At 43.4% G+C, this 21,259-nt stretch overlaps 2 protein-coding genes across 4 annotated transcripts in view; one reads left to right on the top strand and one right to left on the bottom strand.

Annotated features, from left to right (window-relative positions):
- Positions 1-1,533: 1,533 nt before the first annotated feature.
- KCTD12 (potassium channel tetramerization domain containing 12) lies at positions 1,534-5,973 on the bottom strand. The gene has a single exon (XM_071431047.1). It carries the CDS (start codon positions 5,968-5,970, stop codon positions 4,972-4,974), a length of 999 nt encoding a protein of 332 aa, XP_071287148.1. The 5' UTR covers positions 5,971-5,973; the 3' UTR covers positions 1,534-4,971.
- A 1,150-nt stretch (positions 5,974-7,123) lies between these two features.
- The window catches only part of ACOD1 (aconitate decarboxylase 1), a 33,542-nt gene continuing 19,406 nt past the window's right edge, over positions 7,124-21,259 (top strand). Inside the window, exons 1-3 of one of the 3 annotated variants that reach the window (XM_071431046.1) lie at positions 7,124-7,312; positions 9,257-9,294; positions 10,787-10,890. The gene's annotated coding sequence lies outside the window, so the exon portion shown is untranslated. Of the gene's footprint in view, positions 9,295-10,786; positions 10,891-21,259 lie in introns of all 3 variants that reach the window. The other 2 variants (XM_071431045.1, XM_071431044.1) reach the window with 2 other exon arrangements.

Genomic DNA, 21,259 nt, shown 5'->3' with positions numbered 1-21,259 from the left:
CAGTTGTGCTGCATATTTCCAACAGACTATTTGCAAAAAAAAAACAACTTCAGCAGTCATACACAGGAGTTTTGTTTAGCAGCAGGGGAAAAACACATGCCGCTCATTTTAATGAAAAACAAAATTAGCATTCGGATTCATAAAACTAAGTACTTTCTAAATAAATAACACATTAGTGCTAATATTTCATTGAAAACTCTACTGAAGGGTTCTTACAAAAAAAAAAGAACAAAAAATAACCCTGCCCTGAGGCAAATCAAATCTTCAGAAAATGTTTTCCTGCTCACGTTTGATTCAGCCTTGGAAATGCTGCAGAAATTAGGAGTCTAAGTATTTTTAAGACATTCTAGCATACCCATTAGTTTGACTGGCTGTCCAGACCTGCAAAAGTAAGAGTGACCGCCTGCCTTCTCACTCTATAGGGATTTAGTACACTCAGAGTATATAGAGAGTGGCAGGTATAAATCACACTATTCTGTCAGCCTTGTTTCCTACTGAAATAAGGCCCGTGGCATTTGCATTGTCCATTTGGGTGGATATCTGTCCCGCTTAACTTCTGAGTTGATGGGTAATTTAAACACAATCAAAAGAACTGAAAAACCTCACAGCTGTTACATTCTTACAAATTCTATGAATACTGATGGTGGGGTAAGGGAAAGGAAGAAGAAAATCTGTAGTTCATGGGGGTACAAAGCCAAAATTCAGCCGTAACCTTCAGCCTAGCAGAAGGTGGCTCTGTCAAGGAATGTGCCTCCTTTTTCAAGTAGAAATTGAATAAAATTGGCAGGGATGAGCAGAAGGAGTAAGACAAAGAAAATGAGGCCTTCAGACACAAAGTTTTGTTGCTCATAGAATGACCTCCTTTCTTACATTATTGCATGATAACAAAGCACTCAAATACTATCAAGCTGTCAAATTAAACAGTTGATTAAACTTCCTTCAGCTGGTTCCTTTGTAGTATAACCATGATACCCAAGAAAGAACTATTAAATGTACAGGCACTTCACATGTGGATTATACTAAAAAGTCACTACTAATTTTCTATGAAGCTGACCACAAGTTTAGAAGAGTTTGCTAGATACCACAAAGCAGCTAATTAAAAATTCTAGATGCAGTTCTCTCAGATCATGTATTACCTTAGGCATTAATGTTTCTTTCATTAAATGAGCATTGTATCCCATGTCATTATTCTCTAGCTTCATAAAAAACATCAACATTTGACTTCAACAATTCCTCAATGCTATTCAAATTAAGATGTTCAATCACTATTTCTTCCTGAGGACTGACTTACCAGTACTACAAAAATTCTCTGTGATGCTTAAAAGGAAATGATGCAGTCTGAGTACTATGCATTTCTGTTTATCTTGCCATAGGTGTTACTAGAGGTCTCTGTATACATAATTTTTTCTGTGTTTCTGTTTAACACATTAGTTTAGAGTCTTTGCTGAAGTTACAAATATGATACTGTGGGAGAACAAAGCTAACAACATCTGCAGAGAGAATAAAAAGGACAGCATAAACCACACAACTGAGTTAATATTTAAAGAACAAAAATTTAATTTGGTATGCAACTTTGTCCTAGGAGGATCTTTATTTTCAATGCTATACATGTGAAAATAAGAATGAATAAGTGGCTCATTATCTACATGTATAAAAATATAAACATCCTATCAAACATATGCAAAATCACCCTTCATGATATGCATCACTGAAAAGACCTAACTGCCTTAACTTCTAATTAAAAGAAAGACTGCCCTTGTGGATTTTTTAATAGCACTTGTAAATGCTACTGCATTCATCCATAAGTACATGAACTGTGAACAGCAACAGCTACAAAACGTAGACAGGACTCCAGTATTGTGCCTTTATATTTTTGTATGTTTTCATGTCAACAAGTCAGCAGAGTCGTTGTGTTTATCCATTCTTCAAGCTCTCAATAGAACAGACAAGTAAAACTCATTGAATTTGCCTTGAGCATTTTTCCTTTTAAAAAGTTTACTGCCATTACTAAGTAATGGTTCAGAAAAGTGTCATCTTCTGTGGCAAAGCATCAAATGACTGTTATATTTATGGCACCATCATTTTAAGCCTGCTGACGATACTGATAATGAGTTATCAGTAAATTAAAGGCCCATTTCTTAAGACTAATAACACTTAAAATTTTTAGCACAAAGACTAGAAAAAAAATCCGGTTTATATTACATAAATTTTTACGCAAAAAGTGAAAATTACTAGGTTGTCTGCCAGGAAAGGGATAGGCAACAATTAATCAAAAGACAGGCAATCTTTGTTAGAGATGCATTCAGCCACCTAGAAGATTCACATTCAAGCAAATATGTCATCAATTTCAGTTCTACAAGCTGATGATACTCATATTCAGTTTTTTCCATTGAAACAGGTATAAGAAACCAGTAACACATTACCATGTTATGTACATAACATAATGTGAAAATGCTCAGCTAGATACATTATGAAATCCTGTAGCACTAAAATTGTTAAAAAAACTAAATGATTACTGTAAAATGTTTATATACTGTATATATGTACACTAAATCACAAGGTCAATTTAAAACTGCCCCTATACATAGCTCCTATGATGGATTTAGTAAGCTAGCAGATTCTTAAAAAAAGAAAGCTATCTAGAGCAAATTTGAACACTTTACTGAAAACTGATTTTATACAAAATCTTAAAAAACATACTTCAGAGTTACTTAACAGAAACTAGAAAAAGACGGTCATTACTCTCGAGAAGTGCACTGTAAAGACCTAGTAGCTGTGGTGATCAATGTCTTTTCACTTGTGGTGAAAGTTAAGCACAAAGAAGACATCTCAGAGTAAGGCATAGGACAAACAGACTTCATTCCATCCTCAGGTGTATTGGCCTCTCACTGATTCTTATTGCTCATCTAGTTTGGCAGGTTTACATTTCTATCCTTTTAAAAATACTCCATAATACAACTATCTACAAATGGACAGTATCCAGCACTTTCATATGCACATCTTCAATCATGTTGATATACAGCCTTGGTAATATTAGAAAAAAGAAGCCATAGTGATGCAAATTATTTTCAGTTGTATGTAGCTGTGCATGCACTTAATGAAAGACCAAGTGAACAGAGACTGAGCACTGAAACTCAATAGAAATGTAGCTATAGCTGTTTCCAAAGGAATTTGGGTTTTTTAAAAAAGCCCTACTGTGAAATTCTTTGGTTAGAATACAGGTGCCAGCAGTATTTCTAAATTTGGAGTTAGACCTAGAACTAGCTAGAACTAGAATTATTGTTCAAGAGTTTTAAAAACATAACTTCAAGCCTTTAATATGTACTGCTAAATTCTTCAACACTTTAGGTATATTTAGGATATTTTTCTGTCACGGTCTGAACAGGCTATACACATTCTTAAATCAAGTTTAGGTTTTTAAAGGGAAGTGCTTTTATACTCCAGACTTCAAGAAATTTATTAGAAAGAGCTGCTGAATCTCTGTAAAACCTGCGGTTCAGATCATCTGTTCCAATGCAGACTCTGACTGCCTCCTCTGGGAAAGACTGTTACTCAGCAGTAACAAAATACAGCTCAGAAGTAATTTCCCCTGAAGAAAGTTGGCATCATCCTTGTTTTTCTGAGGACAGGGCTCAATCCTTTCTAAGCACTAAGTTTGTCTAGGAAGAGGTACAGTGTCAGTGCCCAGATAATACTGCTATGAAAACTAAGGAAATGGCTCTTTAAAACGTGATTTTTGTCATCTGCTGGCTTCAGAGTTTTACAGCAGTAACACGACAAAAAGTAACAAGGGTGCTCTTGATGACAGTTATAATGTACATCTTGCACTAATTCAATGTACATGATTTCAGCTTCCCAGGACCCAGGCCCTATTTACTCAGGCAAGCCTGGCTTCACCTCACTCCCATAGTTTTGAGGGTGTTTAAGGAAATACACATTGAGATTTCTGTCCATATTAGAGACAGTAACTTCAAGAGAATTATAAGGACTTCAGACCACCCATGGAAGTTACAATTCACAAGCACTTTAATTTTTCAAAGTGTCTTTGTTTTACCTCTCAAGGGAATAAACACATGTCTCTGAGGACACTTCATAGTTCAAATGGTTGGTTATCCAGCAAATCTGTCCTTTCACATCAGCCTTGCGTGCTCGCTGTGCAGGCCCTGGTCCAGCTTAACAGAGAGGAGTTCAGAGACATGGGGAGCAAAGAGGGGAGATGGGAGCAACCACTTGTGAAGGGCCACATGCACGCCTCCTGCAAAATTGCTCATCTCAACAGATAAAGTATGAGCCAGTGCAAACCCCTCACAGTCAGGCTTCCTTTCTATGTGACAGTCCTTCACAGACAGGCATCGCTTTGATGGGTGGGGAAGGGAGGAGTTAAAAATGGACAATTTGGGGTCTGCCCACCAAGGCAAACTCCCTCATAAGGGTATTGGGATGGGAAAAGACAGGCATTTGTCATGCCATCTTCAACAGAAGTTGCTCAAAGCAACTTCAAGCTTCTCAGCCCCTGCCTGGATGATTTTTAAAACACTCCACCCTGCCAGAGCTGTACCTCAGCTCTGAGTGGGGAGAGGGACAAAGACTGGGTGCACATGCATGCTTTTGTGGGACTGGCATTTGTCTACTCCCAATATTTCTCTCCTCCCTTGCTACCAACACAGCTACTGGGAGATGCAGGAGGGAGGGTGAAGGTGGGAGCCAGGACATGGCCAAGCAGGGACACGACAGCCGAGGCACAACACGGTGACCTCCTGCCCCGGGGCCGTCAGGAGGTGCTGCAAGAGGGGTGGGGGCTGCGCCGGGGCTGGCCCGCCTTGTGCGTGGAGGCAGAAACCGGGGTGAGAAAAGCACAGGGAGACACAGCCCCGCTTCACATCCTCCTTCCTTCGGGATGCGAGGGGACCGTAGGTGCGAGGGTGTGCAGGGCCGGCTGTCTTGTCCCCACGCCACGGGCTGGGCGGATGCTCAGTCCCGGCAGAAAACGTACTCGGTGTAGCTGGTCCAGATCTTGTCATCGGCGGGACCGCCCTGCTCGGGACCGAAGGCGCAGGTGCCGGTGGAGGAGCAGGCGGCCATGCGGAAGCCGGCCTCGGAGAGCCGGTCGAAGGCTTGCTCGAGGAAGTTGAACTTGAGGTAGTAGCGGGCGGTGTAGCGCTCAGGAGGGCGGTCGGGGTCGCGGCTCTCGTTCAAGGTCTCCCCGAAGACCTCTTTGGCCAGGGCCGTCTTGCCGCAGACGGTGATGCGGGCCACCCGCCGGAATTTGGCATCGGCCTGCGCCTCCCGCCCGATGGTGTAGGAGCCCCGGTAGCCGATGGTGATGTAGCCCGAGCGCCGCCCGCCCGCCCCGTCCAGCGACTGCGAGGGCGTGAGCAGCGGCCCGCCCGAGGGGCTGCGGCTGGCCGTGGGCGACGGGGCGGACGCCACGGCCCCGCCGCCGCCTTCCAGCGGCTCGGCCTCCAGGTATCCGAGCAGCGGCGGCGGCGGCTCCTCGGCGCAGATGGAGCCGTCGCGGTGCAGGACGGCGGGGCGGGCGGCGACCGCCCGAGTCTGCGCCAGGCGCCGAGCCAGGTCGGGCAGCTGGAAGTACTCAGCCTCCCGCTGGAGGCGGCTGCGCTCGGGGAAGTGCTCGGGCAGCACCAGCTGCAGGTCCCGCAGGTAGTCCAGGATGTAGCGGAAGAGGAAGCCGTCGCGGTCGAGGAAGAAGCGACCCTTGCTGTCCCGGGGCAGCTCGCTGGGCTGCTGCTGCGAGAACATGCGCCAGAGCAGCGAGTCGCGCACCGAGACCACGGTGCAGCGCCGCGTCACGTACACCTGCCCGCCCACGTTCAGCTCCACGATCTCCGGGAAGGAAGCCCAGCCGCCCGTCGCCGCCGCGGCCGCCCCGCTGCCCGGCGCCCCGCTCCCCGCCGCGGGCGACACGCCGCCGCCGTTGGGCAGCCCACGGGCGCTGTCCGCCAGGGCCATACCGGAGCGAGCCCGCCGGAGCCCACGCCCTTCCTCCTCCTCCTCCTCTTCCTCCGGCCGCCTGGGCTACGGCAGGGCCGCCGCCCTCGGGGGAGCGCGCAGCCCTCCGCTGCTGCTGCCCGCCGCAGCCTCCCGCCCCGTCTGGCGCCGGAGCCGCGCTGCCGCTGCGCTCCCCGCGGCCGCGCCTCTGCCCGCTGCCGGACAAACTCCTCCGTCGGGCTGCGAACGGAGAGCCCCGGCTCCGGCGGCAGGGCCGTGTTTATGTAGCGCGGCCGCACCTCGCGGGAGGCGTGGGAGGCTGGCGGGAGGCAGAGCCGAGCGCACGGGGAGGAGAAGGGGACGGCCCTGCACTGACGCAGGGTCCCCCGTCGTCGTCCGTCCCCCGTTCCCCCCCTCCTTCCCCGGTTGCGGTGGGGAGCCTCTCCCCGCCCGGTGCGCGCCCGCCGGGCTCCCGTCGCCGTGGGCGAGCGCCGTGGTGCGTGTCCGGCGGGGGTAAAACCTTGGGGTCCCGCCTCTCTCCCTGCCTCCCCCTGTGCCCCTGAGCGAGGCTCCGGCTCCGGCTCGCTCCTCGGCTTCTGCGAGGCGTCTCGTTTTCCGCAGGCAGGAAAAGCCCTCTGTTTGCCCCGAAGTGCAGGAGCGGGCAAGCGGCGGGACGGTGCTGCTCCCCCGAAGGCGCTGTGCTGCAGCCCTGCTAATCCTCCTAAGGCTTGTCCCAACCCTCTCCAAATGAGAACCCCGGCGAGATAACTGTGTCCCCTCCCTCCGGGAGAAAACGCAGGAGAAAACGCGAGCCTGCGGTGCTGCCCGCTCTCTCCTCCCGCGGCTCCCCGGCCTGTTTCGGGCTTGCGAGACACCCCCATGAAGGACTCCATAAAACCCCCCGCCGATCCTCATTCCCGGAGGCAGACGCACGGACCGCACCGTTGGGAGGCGCCGGGAGCGCCGTCCCAGGGATGCCCCGGCGGCGAGGGACACCTCGGCGCCCATGGGGTCCCCTCCAGGTGCCTGACAAGCAGCACTTCAACCGTGAGAGCCGGGCTCCTCGTGTCTGCGTGCATATTTGTGTATTTAGGTGCCCTTACAGCTCAGATTTAATTAGGATTAATTAGGTACATCGGGATCTGCGTGAAGCATAAGCACCTATTTAACATGCGTTGGTAGAAAGCATTTGTTTCAGGCTTTTGCTTGAATTTAATCTACGCTTCTGTGTCTCTCTGCAAGCAGCGGTAAAGAGCTGCTGCCTCGATGCATTCAGCTGCTCTCCAGTGGCAGTTCACGCGTGCTTTCTTCCTCGAGAGAACAGCTCGGAGGACAGGAACGTCCGACGAGTGTGAAGACAATGGTCAGTGCTCTCTTTCGTAGGGGGGAGCGAAGCCCTCTCCAAACTACCCTGCTGCAAGTGCCCCATTGCAGTGGTCGGTGAAGTAGAAATCAAAAGATGTAGAGGCAGGGGCTAGAAGCCCTTCAAAAAGCGAGAAGTGGAAAAGGAAGGAAAGGCAAGCTAGTTCTCGAGAAGCAAGATAAGTTTGCCCAAGAGAAGAAGAGGAAGAAGAGGGGGAGTTGAGAAACAGAAGTTTTGAAAAGGGAATGGGTGGTAAAAATAATGTGTCAGGGGAGAGCTGACAGAGAGATACTGTGGTCTGGGGAGAGTGGACACTCAGAATTTACAGGAGTTTCATCTGAACAAGACTAAGAATATGGTTAGAAAGATGTGGACCACTAGTTTTTCCATGTTGGAAATCCAGTTACCAGGGTTTTGACCAAGTATTTTCATTTGTGGGAGTGGAATGGCAAAGTAGGTTAATCTGACGCTTTGCTGACATTTTGTTACAAGAGCTTGTTTCTATTTTCTTTTTTTCTTTTTTTCTTTTTTTTTTTTTTTTGTTTGGTTTCGTTTAGGTTTTTGTTTTGGTTGTTCATTTTTTGTTTGGGTTTTTTTTGAGAGAAGTAGAAGAGAGGTTAAAACAGTTCTGAAAGATGAGGGAGGAAATTAAATAATCTTGAATTAAGTTGTTTTGCCACCCATTTAAACACCTGAGTTTGTTGCTGGAGGAAAAAAAGGGGGGAAATAACATGACATGTACTGCCACACACAGAATTTTTGTTTTCTTTCTGTATACTATTTCAGGGGCAATTCACCAGAGTAAAAGCACATGAAATTTTCACGTGGTGGTTTGCTGGTGACAGTTTTATGGAGTTGCTTTTACCTCTTGGTCTCTTAATGTGGCATCTCCCCCCACATCACCCTGCTCCCGGCCATACTTAGCAAGAAGCCACCTCAAGAGCCTCCCACAGATTCGTATTTTAAACTCCACTTCCCTAGTGTGGGCTCTCTATTGAGAGCACTGTGATTAAACTGTGCACCCAGAGGATGAGATCATATAATGCTTGAGCAGGCGCTTATTCATAGCAGAACTTGCAGTGGAAGATTTTGTACCTTACCAGCAGGTGAGTCTTAGCCCATATTTAAAAAATGGGATCTTTAATTCATCTGTTAATTAAAATAATTTCATTTTTCTGGCATTAGGTGAGTATCAATGCAGGTTAAGAAAAAAAAAAACCCTAACATATTCATTAGACTTGACTCTGTTTGTCTTGAGCTTTGTTAGATTTGAGACCAGACTTGATAAGACCTGAGCTTAATGGATTCTTCCAGTGCATTTTTTCAGAAGCTTCAGAGATGAGTAAGTTATGCTGCTGCTGCAGCCACTGGCTCCTCAGAGCTCCTCTGCCTGCCTTCTGTCTCGTGGGAGATCAGGTGACAAGGACCCACCTGCTGCTGTGCAGCACCCTGGGATGTCCAAAGCCATGCACATCAAAGGGGTTGGGAGGAGCACAGCTGACACAATAAGGTATTTGGCCCACTGTCCCAGGTTTTTTTTGAGGGCACAAACCAGTCCATCCCACTGCTTGTTCTCTCTGTCAATGTGAAGCTGACTCCAGCCTCCCCTTCTAAAAGGGAGCAAGGAGCCTTCTCAAGACACTGTTCATACAGCCTGTTCAACAGCCCTGGGCAAAGACCCAGCTTGCAGCGTTTGTCTCTGAGATAGATGTCATTTTCTGGGCTTAAAAACATGCCCAGCACTGAAATAACTGTTTTGAAGCTACGTCTCTTCAGAGAAATGATATTCTGTGGGCATCTCACTGCTGCTTTATGCCTTGCCTGGCTGCGAGGCTTTGGTTATTGTGACTTCTTTCGTCAACAAATTTTTCCTCTTTTCACAATATGTTCATCTAATTTCTTCTCCATTTCCCATCTCTTTTCATTTGGCAACGTTTGTCTCAGTGAGGAGGATTGGACCTCGTCTGTGGGTATTACAATGGGTAAATATATCAACAATTTTTTACTTATGTGTCAGTCATTGGGTTGCGTAACACAGTCGTAGTGGTTTATTCTTGTTTTGTGTGGGAGACAGTGAAATATTGGTACATGTAACATTAAAGGCTGCCACAGAATGCCTCCTGTAAGGCATACAGCCCCCATAAAGGCTGGTAAATATTAAATATGGTCTAGTGAACAGACAAGGCTTTATGACAATAAACATGGAGTTGAATATCTCTGACTGTGCAGTGTTGGGACATTTCTGGGCAGTAGCTCTTACAGGTAAGACAGTCACATGTCAGTGTTTGCTATTAGCTGCTGACCAGAACTAGCTACAGGGACACTGTCTTAACCTGTCAGGATACAACAGTTTTTCTTCTTTTAATATTTTGAGACGTTTACATTGGTTTGGGGGGATTAGTTTAGTGGATTCGGCGGGGGGGGGGGGGGGTGACTTTTGTTTGTTTGTGGGGGGTTTTGCGGGGGAAGCTTTTGTTGTTTCCATGTTTACAAAGATACTTCCATCGCGATGGGCCCCTGTTTTGCGTTTTGGGCGGTACACCCACGGATGAGCCAGGTTTATTCAGGGAGGACAGTTTTCTTCACAAATGGAGGAAGGGTAACACCTAGTGGCAGTAAATCCACATTGCTATTAAGAAATACAAAGGGCTCCAAAGTATTGCCAGCGTGACCCAAGGCAGATAAAGAGAAAACGATACTTTTTTGGTAGATGTAAACTATTACGTCTTCAGCTTCTTCGTGAGAAACTTAGTTGGGCAAGAGCATATTTTATCCCTGTTCTGAACAGAAATTGGTGTATTATTTCTTCTAGCAGTCTTCGCTGTGTGAAGTGGTATAATATTGCTTAGAAAATACCTAATTACATATGACTGCATTGTTTGAATTTTAATACTGAGTTCAGTGAAATATTTAGCCTTCTGCATAAAATCATCAAAAGGAGGTAATGATCTAAACTGAATTGGAGGTTCAAATATGCTCATTCAAGCTTCACAGTCTTGTTAAGACAGTGCAAGAAAAAGAGTCTACTAGTCCCACTAGTCTTAGCATATTGCCTAAGAGTCAGAAATCCTTTGCTTTTTGGGGACTTACATGCTCTCTAAAATGTGTGCAGTTTCATAGGTTTGACTTTGACAGTCAATGGATGGCTATTAGGCTGAAACCTTTCCCATTTCTGAGTCATTGTTCAGAGTGAACTTATCAGCCTCAGCATTATGCTCAAGTGATACCAAGTAATATCTCCAAAAACTGAATTATGCATTATTCCACCCAATGACAGAAGAAGAATTCAACTCCTTCTAAAGAGAGGCTGCCTCTCTCTGCAAACTCAGTTTCACAGGCTGTATATAGTTGAACACAAATGTATACATTCATAGATTTCAATATTTCATGTGAATTGTAATGAATGTTACCTGTCAAGTTACATCTGACAATATCTGTTCATAGAAATTGTTTTGTCTGTGTTTGCATTTACAGCAAGATGCATTTAGCTGGAACTGCATGTCCTAGGAAATCCAGCTGCTGTGGAAATCTGCACATTCAAGCATGAAAGATGTTGAAGAGCCAGAATAACAGAGGCTGTAAGGGACCTCAGAAAATCATCAAGGGCTCATGCACTTTCCTCCTACCAGGGTGCTGCAGACATTTCTTTGGATAATTTTGGGAGGGCAATGCTGTGCAGAGTGTGGAGAAGAGGGAGGGAGAGAGGGAGGACAGACATTAGCAGTGTATTCTGTGTCCTTGGCCAATACAGAGCTACAGAGTGTGACTGAGAAACGTAATCAAGTGAGCAATTAGTGAAGGTCAGAGCTGGGTTAATTTCCTTCGAGCACCTTTGTGAAAATTAGCAGACAAAAAGCAGCCTCTCAATGTTGTGGGGACATGCAGGTGGTTTCTGCCTCAGTGAGCAAGAACACTGAAGGGGACACCTTCCACACACGTCTTGAGCATCACTGAATTTGGAGAACACAGGAAAAGAGCCTGTGCACCCTATGTCAAATGGGGAAATACTCCCAGCTGCTTCTTTTCAGGTGATCTCTAGGAAAATGTGATATTTGATCTCCTGTTTTGGTTAATTATAAGGAAGTTACAGCCCTGTCCAATACCAAGGGAGCAGAGGACAGCTGTGTCATTTTATAACATGCAGTGGTATTTTACATGCACAACATCTGAGGCTTTTCTCCTATGCTAAATTACTCACAACCCCTATGGAGCAGCTTTAAATCAGAGTTCTTTTTGTGAGCCCTGGCTCTCTGAAAGTAATCTTCTGTATCTCTGTGAAACATTTCAGTCATGTCTTCAAATCTTCTCTCGGCAATTCTCCTATCTGTGAATAAATAGCATTCTGACCTGGCTTCTACCACAACAACAACAGAAACACAATCAGGCCTCTGCAAAACATGAGTGGAAACTACATCTGTCTTCTGCATTACCATCAGTGTGAGTCAAGAGCCTTAAGCTGTCTCTTAGAACTTAACAGTGTGAGGATTCAGCAAAAGAGCTCTCCTAATAGGGAAAATACAACTCATTATCTAGCTAATTAGGATAAAAAAAGCAACTTCTACTCCCCCTTCTTACCAGCCTACCTTCCTGTAGGGTTGGACAGGCTTCAGATAGGTTTTAAAGGGGTAAAACCACATTTTTTGGTGCTTTTCGATACAATCAAAAATAAGAGCATTGATTTGCAGAGGAGCAAGTTAAGGGCTGTACCTAAGTCTATTCTGAGAAGTTGATCACAAGAATGGTATCATTCCTGGGTAGGAATTCTATCCAAGAAAAAATGCCTTTTAATGGAATTTTTTAAATTTACAGGTCTTACTTACACCTTTTTCTTAAAAAAATGTGTTTTATAAAAAGGAATTTAAAATGTATTGATAAAATTATTATTTTTGACAGAGTGATCCCTCAAAGGTAGAATAGTTAATAATAATGACATTGGTGATTGTGCTTCAAATTTTTGTATTAATTTTAGCTGTGATTTGGAGGTATACTGTTCACTAATTGAGCATGTTTCAAAATCATAACTGTGGTCAGTGAACAGTAATTAATGCATTTGTTTTTGCTTTCTTCCACTATGTACCAATGCAAGCTGTGCTTAACTAACATTAACTCTTTAAGTTAGATTAAAATAAGCAAATGAAATGCAGACTTTCATTTCAACAGACTCAGACATTGAATGTGCTGCTTTGTTCTCTTTGCTTCTTTTTCTGTTGAAAACAATTTAAAATTCCCATTATGTTTAATAGAAGAAATATCAAAATCCTTAGCAGGGGTGCTTACAGCATCTGCAAAGGTATGAAGGGAGTGAAAGCTCACAGCACTCTACTATAGATAAGTTGGTAAATTATTTTTTTACTACTTTAGGTACCTTGCTTGACTACCTGAGAAAAACATGTTTGCACTAGTTTAGTTTGCTCCTCTGCTGAGATGCAAGTTTGTATCCCTACTGGCAGAACTGACCTTAGTGCTGTCCAACCCTGCCAGGCTTGTGCAGTGTTTCACAGTCCCCTGCTTGCTCCTGTCCCCCCAGGGTACCAGTCCTGAAGGATGCTCTGAGTAGAGGTGGTTCCAGCTCTCCACTGTGCTTCTCAGTGAAGTGTCTCTCCACCAGATTTCATCATCTCTCAACAACAGCTGAAATGAAATTAATAAAATCTCATTAGAGAATTGCTATTCACTTCCACAGAAGTGAAGATTAAAAACTATTTCTGTAGACATAAAGAGAGAGAGAGAACCTTCCATGTTAGCATACTCACACTTGTTTCTCCTTCTTTGGCCCCAGAGGCTCCTACATGGTGAGTGCAGCTCCACAAGCTCTTAGCTGCTCCAGACAGCCTGGAAAATGTCCATTCTGTCAAGAACTTGCCAAAGCACATGTCACCAATGGCTACAACTAGAGTTCATGCCAGTGAGGACATCTGTGAGTGAAGGCTGTAATTACACACTCTTAGCTCCTGCAGGCAGTGTATCTCAGCTGTTCAACCCGTGCCAGAAAGGGATGCTGGAGCTCCTATTCACTGATACCCTTCCTGACCTGCTATGTAAAATAATGTGTCACAGAGAATATATTTCAGTTACTTGGCAGGGGAAATTATTCGCTCCAAAACTGCCAAAAATCTCTGCCTAGAGGGTGAGATAGCAGACAGCCTTCTGTTAGGGCCAAAATTGAGTTTGCCAGCACATTTCCTTCAGCCCTTATCCTTAGCGGTGTTTCCAGGACTTCTCCTACCTGTTATCCACTGCATAAACCAACCTGATTTTTTCTTTGGACTGAGCCAAGCTTGAAGAAACTTGGAATCAACTTAATCAGGCATAGCTGATGTTACCCAGCTTGCTGATGTGCTGTGCTAATGAGATGTTATTGCCCAAAGTAATGAAAAGCATCTGTTTCTTACCTGTAAAGAAAGGCTAAGGGTTGCTTCTACTTGCTTGAAAGTGAGTTTGACAAGCTTGTCTTCCTTCTTAGAAAAGTTCACTGCATGTATTTTGCTCTTGGCCTCTTGGAGAGGCCCAAATAGAATTCAGTTCATGTGTCTAGAAAATTCTGAATGTGCTTTCCTGTTGCAAGTGTTTACATAGAGGAGTTACTACTCTGCTTTGTAGGGATTTCCTGTAAGATGTCATCTATGTATGCTCCATGTTTGTATATGCCAATATATTATCACTAAAAATAAATATATCAACAGAATAAATGTTTGAGAGACATGTAAGAGATATATGGAATGAAGAGTGTGTTTAGATTTCATGAACTTTTAATGAAGTAAACATCTGGATTTACAGAAGATCACAGCCAGTTAATTCCAGCAGCCTACAGAGTCTTCAAGCCGTTTGAGAATGTAGGAATTAGATTTTCAAGAGGCTATTTTCTTTTTGTATACTGCAAGCTGTTAAAAAAAAAAAAAAAGATTATTTGTTAATTGCTTATGAACTAAGCAGAGGAATTATCTTTTCTGTATCAGCAATATGACAACAGCAGAAGTATATGCCCCAAAGTTTTGCTAGCCTGGAAAGTGCTATGCCCATGCAAAGCAAATTGTTTATTTGTTTTCACCTTTTAATTTTTCATGAGTATTGTGTTTGTATGGTTCTTGCCAAAATGCCTTTCTCAGAAAATGGAAAGCTTTCTTCATTAATGCTTGTATTTTTTAACAGAATGCCAAGAGTCTAGATTGTATCAGAACTGAGTCCCTTAAATAAAATCCCTTCAAATAAAACAAGCAGAAAAAATCTATTCATCTCAAGGAGGTTAAATCACATATAAATAGGTTGAGATTATAGGATGGATCTTAGTGAAGGGGAAGCTTATCTGAGGAGCAGGAGATAAGCAGAAAGCCTGCAGTCATAGTGACAGTAAAAGGCTTCTGAAATAAGAAAAGATCTCTTTTTAAGTCAAGATACTGGTTGTGACTGACAGTCTGAAAGAGGGAAAAAATTAAAACTACCAAGTATAAGGATTGTTAAGAGGGAAAAAGAGAAAGGAAGAAACTAAATATATAGCTAAGGAAAAGCAAAAGAAGTATGGAATTATTATTTCTGTATTTTATAAGCCCTCTGGCACATCTCTTCAGTGCTTATGGGGAGTAGAATAACCATGTATTTAATACTGTGTATAATACTGATATATATATAATACTGACAGTAAATGTGGTTATTCAAACCTGTTTGATAGGGGAGTGACTTGAAAATACTCATCAGTAACCTGCCCAAGTGATGTCTCTTCTTAACCTCTCAGCCTCTGTCCCCAGGTCAAGGCTGATGTGGCTCTCTGATTTCTAGTGGACAAAGATGGTGTCCGGATCACTACCAGCTGAACACAGCAAGGCTCATACTCATAGGGGAGGTCCTCATCACTTTTTCCAAGAAACCTCTACGTTCATCCTTTTACTGTGCTGTTGCTTTTTTCCATCATCCCCATTGAGTGCTCAACACACCAGCTTTGGGGCTTTTTTGCTTTGTAGTAGAAAGAAAATGTTTGTGAAGGCAAAGGAGGTGCTTACCTATAACCCTAAGAGTCGGCGTGTTTGCAGGTACAAGAGGGCACACCTCAGCAGTGCCAAGTTAGCTACACGTCATGCATCCAGAACAGGGCTCAAGAGTAGGATGGAGGGGAGGAGCAGATTCATGGAATGGAGAGGATCTTCTGGTAGCTATAGGGAGGAAAAATATTTTAAGCTATATTTATTATGAGTAATCATACTACCCACAGGAGCTCTTCAGAAGTGAGCTGGGCACGTTCCAGCAGTATGTATTTGATATACAGGTTGGGAAACATCAAGGTAACCTCATCTATACGTACTACAGTGCCTGATATGCTGTAAAACTGACTGTAATATCTGCCCAAGTAGTTTCTCCCTGCTTCATGTAATTTATTCTTCTACACAAACTTTTTCTTTTCCCCCATACATTGAGCAAAAATGGTTTCTCTGATATTGCTATTCCTCTATGAAGAATAACATTTTTTTTACTAATCTCAGCTAGGTATTGTCAGTAAGCTTATTGGGCATTTAAACCTTACAGACCACACCAGATTAAGCTAATACCTGGTTTGTTCCATTCACCATACCTTATTTTGAGTGTTCTTGTAGAATTTAAGCAATTTCTCTTCTATATAGAATTCAGCTTACTCAGAGCAGAAAATACAAGGTTGTATAAGAAAATTTTATGACATTCTAAAGATTTTTGGTTGAAGACACAAAGCTTATTAGAGGTCTTAGCCACACAACTTACATTAATTGGAGCTGCTTGTCTTAGTCTTGGACTAGGTGATCATTGTAGGTCCCATCCAACTGAAATATTCTGTTCTGTTTTCCTCAGCTGTGGGTATTTCAAACCTTGTTATGCAAATCACAAATCCATCCACACCTCTTCTGGCAAATTGCTGCCCAGGAAAGCATAACTAATTTAATGCATTAATCCCTACCCCTGAAGCACAAACATCTATCACCTGAGCTAGGAAGACTGTAGTTACGCTTATGGATTTCAAGTCACTGTGTCGGAGTGAGAAACAAATATACTGTTAAATGCACATGGAGCCTGAACGTGTTTTGTCTGCTGACACAGTGTGACTAAGAAAATATGTACAAATTTACCCCATATGTCTTTCTTAACTTCTACTTTCCATCTTTACTTAGGTTGAACTTTGTAGTAGCTAGATATATATACAACCCCTAGTTATATTCAATGATTTCTTGATTATTTGAAGTAGTAGTAGTATTTTATGTGTTGTGCATTCTAACTAGTCTGGGAATATCAGGTCCAATGTTTGTGTTAAGATTCATAGTAGTTTTCCTTAGAAAGGACTCTGAGTACGTTCACAGTGCTTTCACTCAGAAACCTCCTAGCCTGATGCATCCAAATGAGGACCCAGTTAAATACACCTCAGCTGGGAAATGCCAGGCACCTGGCTGCCCAGGAGGTAAGGCTGTATTAGTCCTTTTCTCACACTTGAGAATCATGTCTGGCTGGGGAAACATTCCTTTGCTCCACTCTTGTTCAAGCTGCCAGTGCTAGAAGCTAACCTGCCTGAATTTGCACTGCAGGAGGAAAGAGATACATTGGGATGCATTTGTTTCTGTCAGCTCTTTTTTGACATCCCAAAGAGTTTCCAGGCGCAAATAAAGATTACTGAAGGCAGCAGCAAAGCAGGGTTCAGGCTGAGGGATTTGAATGATTCATGAGCAAGGACTCTAATAGGGAAGAAGAATGGGCTTACAGAGTGGTGCTCATGCACCTCGGCAGTGAAGCAGCTGACAGCTTGACTTGATAAGCAAGGATGATCCTGATTCAAAGCATTGCAAGACAAAGCATGAGCAGGTGTTAATGCCACACCGTGTTCCAGGCACTGTTTTTAATATGAAAAGCAGATTTCTTTAGAATCTAGCACAAAAAAAAAAAAAAAGTGGTGTTCCAAAAGCCAGGAAGCAACTCTCTCCCAGTGAAATCAACATTGCAAATGTAAATATAGAAGTTGAAATGTTGGCCTCTCTCAACTTGGTGGCTGCAGTTCCCTGCAGCTTTTGCCAGGATGCGTGACTGGCTGCACAGCATGCACTGTCTTTCCAGATGCACTTCTGTATTTCATCTAAATGCTTTCTGGGGGAAGATCTGAAATTGAATTTCTGAAATAGTACAGTTACTTTAAAATTTACATAGGCATTGTTGTAAGAAAAAATCATCACCCTTTGTCAGTTTCTGGCAGCTTTTGCAACTCAGTAGTTAAATCACAGATTCTAATCTAATTCTTTATTAAGGTGTCATCAAAAGCTTCAGGGTCACAGGCCTAGCTGTTAAAATTCCAATATAGTTTCATCAGCACTGACTTTATAGTAACCCTTAGATATCCTTCACTATTCAGTCTGTTGTGTCTGAATTTATTTGCAGAAACCACAGCTCTTGCCAGCTACAAACATCTGTGCCCCATTTCCACAAAACTTTATAGCAATTGTAGTAGCTACTGTTTTTTAACAATAATGTACCATTTTAGCCTGACAAATGTGATGATTTCTAACATGACCTTAAATAGTGTTGCTTTAAGTGCAGTTCTGATAGTGTTCATCAAAGACAAGGTGTGTAAGACTCAGGCTAATCATTTCATCTGTATAGGACAGGTGATGCAGAAGAGGAGTAAATACATTAACACTTTTAGGTCATGCATGTCAATAGGATTTTGCCATATTTTTCTTGCATATTGTTCTTACGTCTATCACTCTTGTCTGTTGCCCATCGTGCCTTTCTTTAAGGACAGCATTGTTACTATAAAGCCTCAGGCTGGTGAGAGGTTAATTGCCTGCAGTTTCAGTAAATTCCTAACCAAACTCTCTACACTGAACTAGCCAAAGACAACAGCATCAAGGGTGTGACTAAACTTCAAAACAGGGTGGCAAGGCAGCTTGCTTTCTTTTTAGGACTGTGACAGTATAGTAGAGGAAAAGTATTGTACATGAATATCTGTATAGAGGCTTTGCCCCGGGGGGGTCCTGGTTGCCCTTGATGGGCTGCAGCTGCGATGTCCTTAATTGGGCTGCAGCTGTGACCAATGAAGATAACTGGGATAAAAGGGGGCAGGTTAGCCAGTCAGGGAGAGCCTTGAACTGAGAGACAGCAATATGCAGAAGAAGGAGTCTGTGCTGTGAAGATTTGCAGCTGTAAGAATATGCCAAGGAGGTATGGACTTTAGAAATCTGATAACAACAATATGGGACTCCAGAAATAGAACAACAATTGGTAGCCCTGATGTGATAGTTGGTAGAAGATGAGACAGTCAAGAGCTGTTACAGGCAAGAGCTGTGGTGATAGCTGGTAGAAGATCATACAGCCAAGAGCTGCAAAAGAACATAGCCTTTGGGTCAAGGAGCTGTGAAAGAGTATGGCCTTTGAGCAAGGAGCTATGGGTGTTGTACATGGCCTTTGAGTCATGGGAAAATGTATGTATTGTACTTGAAGTATTGTATGTAAAACCTGGTTCTGTAAGTAAAAGAAAAGGGGGAAATAAAGTAGAGGAAAAGTATTGTACTTGAATATCTGTGTATAGGCTTTGGCCTGAGAGGTCCCGGTTGTCCTTGATGGGCTGCAGCTGTGATCAATGAAGATAACTGGGATAAAAGGGGGCGGGTTAGCCAGTCAGGGAGAGCCTTGGAGGAGTCCTGGCCTGAGAGAGAACAACATGCAGAAGAAGGAGTCTGTGCTGTGAAGATCTGCAGCTGTAAGAATGCACCGAGGAGGTATGGACTTTAGAAATCTGATAACAACAGTATGGGACTCTAGAAACAGAACAACAACATGACAGGACCATAGTGGTAGCTTATGTTATTACCTGAACCTTTGCAAAGATCAAAGTTTGGTATTTAATTTTATGGTGAACAATTTTTGACTATAAACTTTAATTTTTTTTAACATTTACTTTTACAGTAAATACCAACTTTTCACATCCAAGCTTTGAGAATTCGACTCAATTACATTTGTAGGTCCCTTCCAGCTCAGAATTTTCTGGGATTCTACAGGAAAGCTTTGATGCCCTCGGTAAGCATGAGAGCCATGTCCCTGGGAGCAGCAGGTGGCAGCGCTGTCTCTGCTCTCTGTTTTTAAGCACTGCAGCAGCACAGCCAGAAGGAGCCATTTCATCAAGAGTGTTTAATAGTTCAGGTTCCTGCAAACAAAGGCACTTCTGCCTATGGGCAGTGCCAAATGGTCTCATCAGGTGGAGTGAATTTATCCTCCAGACTGTAGCCCTCTTTCTCCACGTGGAATTCCTCCAAGTCATGCATACGGTATTTGCTCCAGTTTATGTAGCAAGGAGTAAAGGTCTATAGCAAAGTGTCCAAGTGACTTTTCTGTGCTTTTAATTTTAACCCAAGATTTATTTGCCTAAAAATGGTTGAACTGTATATCTTTACTGATTTTGTGGGCAGCATCCTCTGGCAGGCACAGTTCCATCCATCCCTAGAGGTTCTCAGCAGTAGATTCAGTAGCAGTGTCAGGGGCAAACACTGCTCCTGCAATGAGGCTTCACCACATCCTAAGGGCTGGTCAGGAAGGCAGTAGATCGATGTCTGGCCATGCCTTTGTCTTCTGTAGCTGCATTTCTCTTCACAGAGAAAAGCAAGGCACAGCTTCCCAAGGATATTGCTGGGATTCATGTTCTCTGGATCTCAGAGAAAATAAAAACCAATTCTTATTTACTGCTCCTGTGTTTTGGAACAAGTGGAATGCATTGAGGAAGATTATTTACCTGAAGGAATTTGCTTGATTGGATTCTGGTGTGAGTGTTTTGATTCATTGACCAATTCAATTTGTGTGTGTGTCAGGGCTGTCAGCTGGTAGTCACGAGATTCTGTGCAGTTGAGTTGGGTGCTTGTGCAGATTCAATGTAATATAGTATTGAATAATATAGTATAATAAAGTAATTAATTAGCCTTCTGAAATCAATGGAGTCCTCCTTGTCATTCCTTCTGGATGCCAGGGGTTATCCTGATTTACAACAGTCTTCATGTCTGCAGACTCTGCTTGTGGGCCATGGCTCTGAGATCACACGAGTGTGCTGATGGCTCAGGAGCAGGTTGTCTTGCAGACAGAGAACTGAAATGGTCCATGACTCAAAACACAGAATTAAATTTGGGCAATGTAAGTAACCAGGGGTCCAAAACCAGTGCTCGCCCCCTCATGCTCTGCTGTTTATCAGCACAGACATACCAAATAGGACATCTGCTACCTGCAGGGAGTGGGGGCAGGACTGAAGGAGGAGCAGGGACAGACTGACAGCTGCTGCCTTAGCTTGTTGGAGAGTGATGGGGAAAGGAATGACTTGTTACAAATGCGTGATGAGAGTAAGCCACAAGACCAGGCCATCAAGATTAGTGTGATCAAGTGGCATTATCCTTCCTTTTTTAAATTCTCCTTTTTTTCCCACTGTATTTTTAACCACCAAGACAAAAACAGAACAAATGAAAACAAGAAATGTCTTCTGTGGTCTGTTATCTCAAGAGGATTCAGATAAAATATGAGTTAGGTCACAGGAAGCAAGATAAAAAGCATAACTATAAACTGAGAAAATAAGTGAAGTAAAGAATTTTTCTTTGAAAGGATGAGATGTGAATCATTGAGGTCAACAGTTTCAAGACATGTTGAACTAGATGTTTGCCAAATCACCAAAGCATTTCTGTCGGCTTCTTTATTACATAAATATGGATCTGGTTTTGTTTTTAATCTGAATTCCTTAAATGGGACATCTGAGTTATTTGATGCAGTGTCAGCAAAATAAAGAAAACCCTTGGCCTCTCTCAAAATACATATCAGTCAAAGTGGAGACATTTGAAAGTTCCCCTCTGAGATAATCTCTGAAATTTATTCCCATACGGGTCATATTCCAATATACGGGTGTCTTGTGAAATGCTTTTTCAGTAAGGGCTTGGATAACTTGGTGAATCAGCTGAGAAAGGCCAGGGCAGACAGAAG

Source organism: Agelaius tricolor, unplaced genomic scaffold, assembly GCF_023055355.1.
Source record: "Agelaius tricolor isolate 1412-34295 unplaced genomic scaffold, bAgeTri1.0.p SCAF_7, whole genome shotgun sequence".
Lineage (NCBI taxonomy): Eukaryota > Metazoa > Chordata > Aves > Passeriformes > Icteridae > Agelaius > Agelaius tricolor.
The sequence above is the reverse complement of the archived record's forward strand: the minus strand, read 5'-3'. Positions and strand labels throughout refer to the sequence as shown.

What these genes read in the sequence shown, in the direction of transcription:
- KCTD12 (XM_071431047.1), bottom strand. Translation starts at nt 5,970, where the DNA reads ATGGCCCTGGCGGACAGCGCCCGTGGGCTGCCCAACGGCGGCGGCGTG.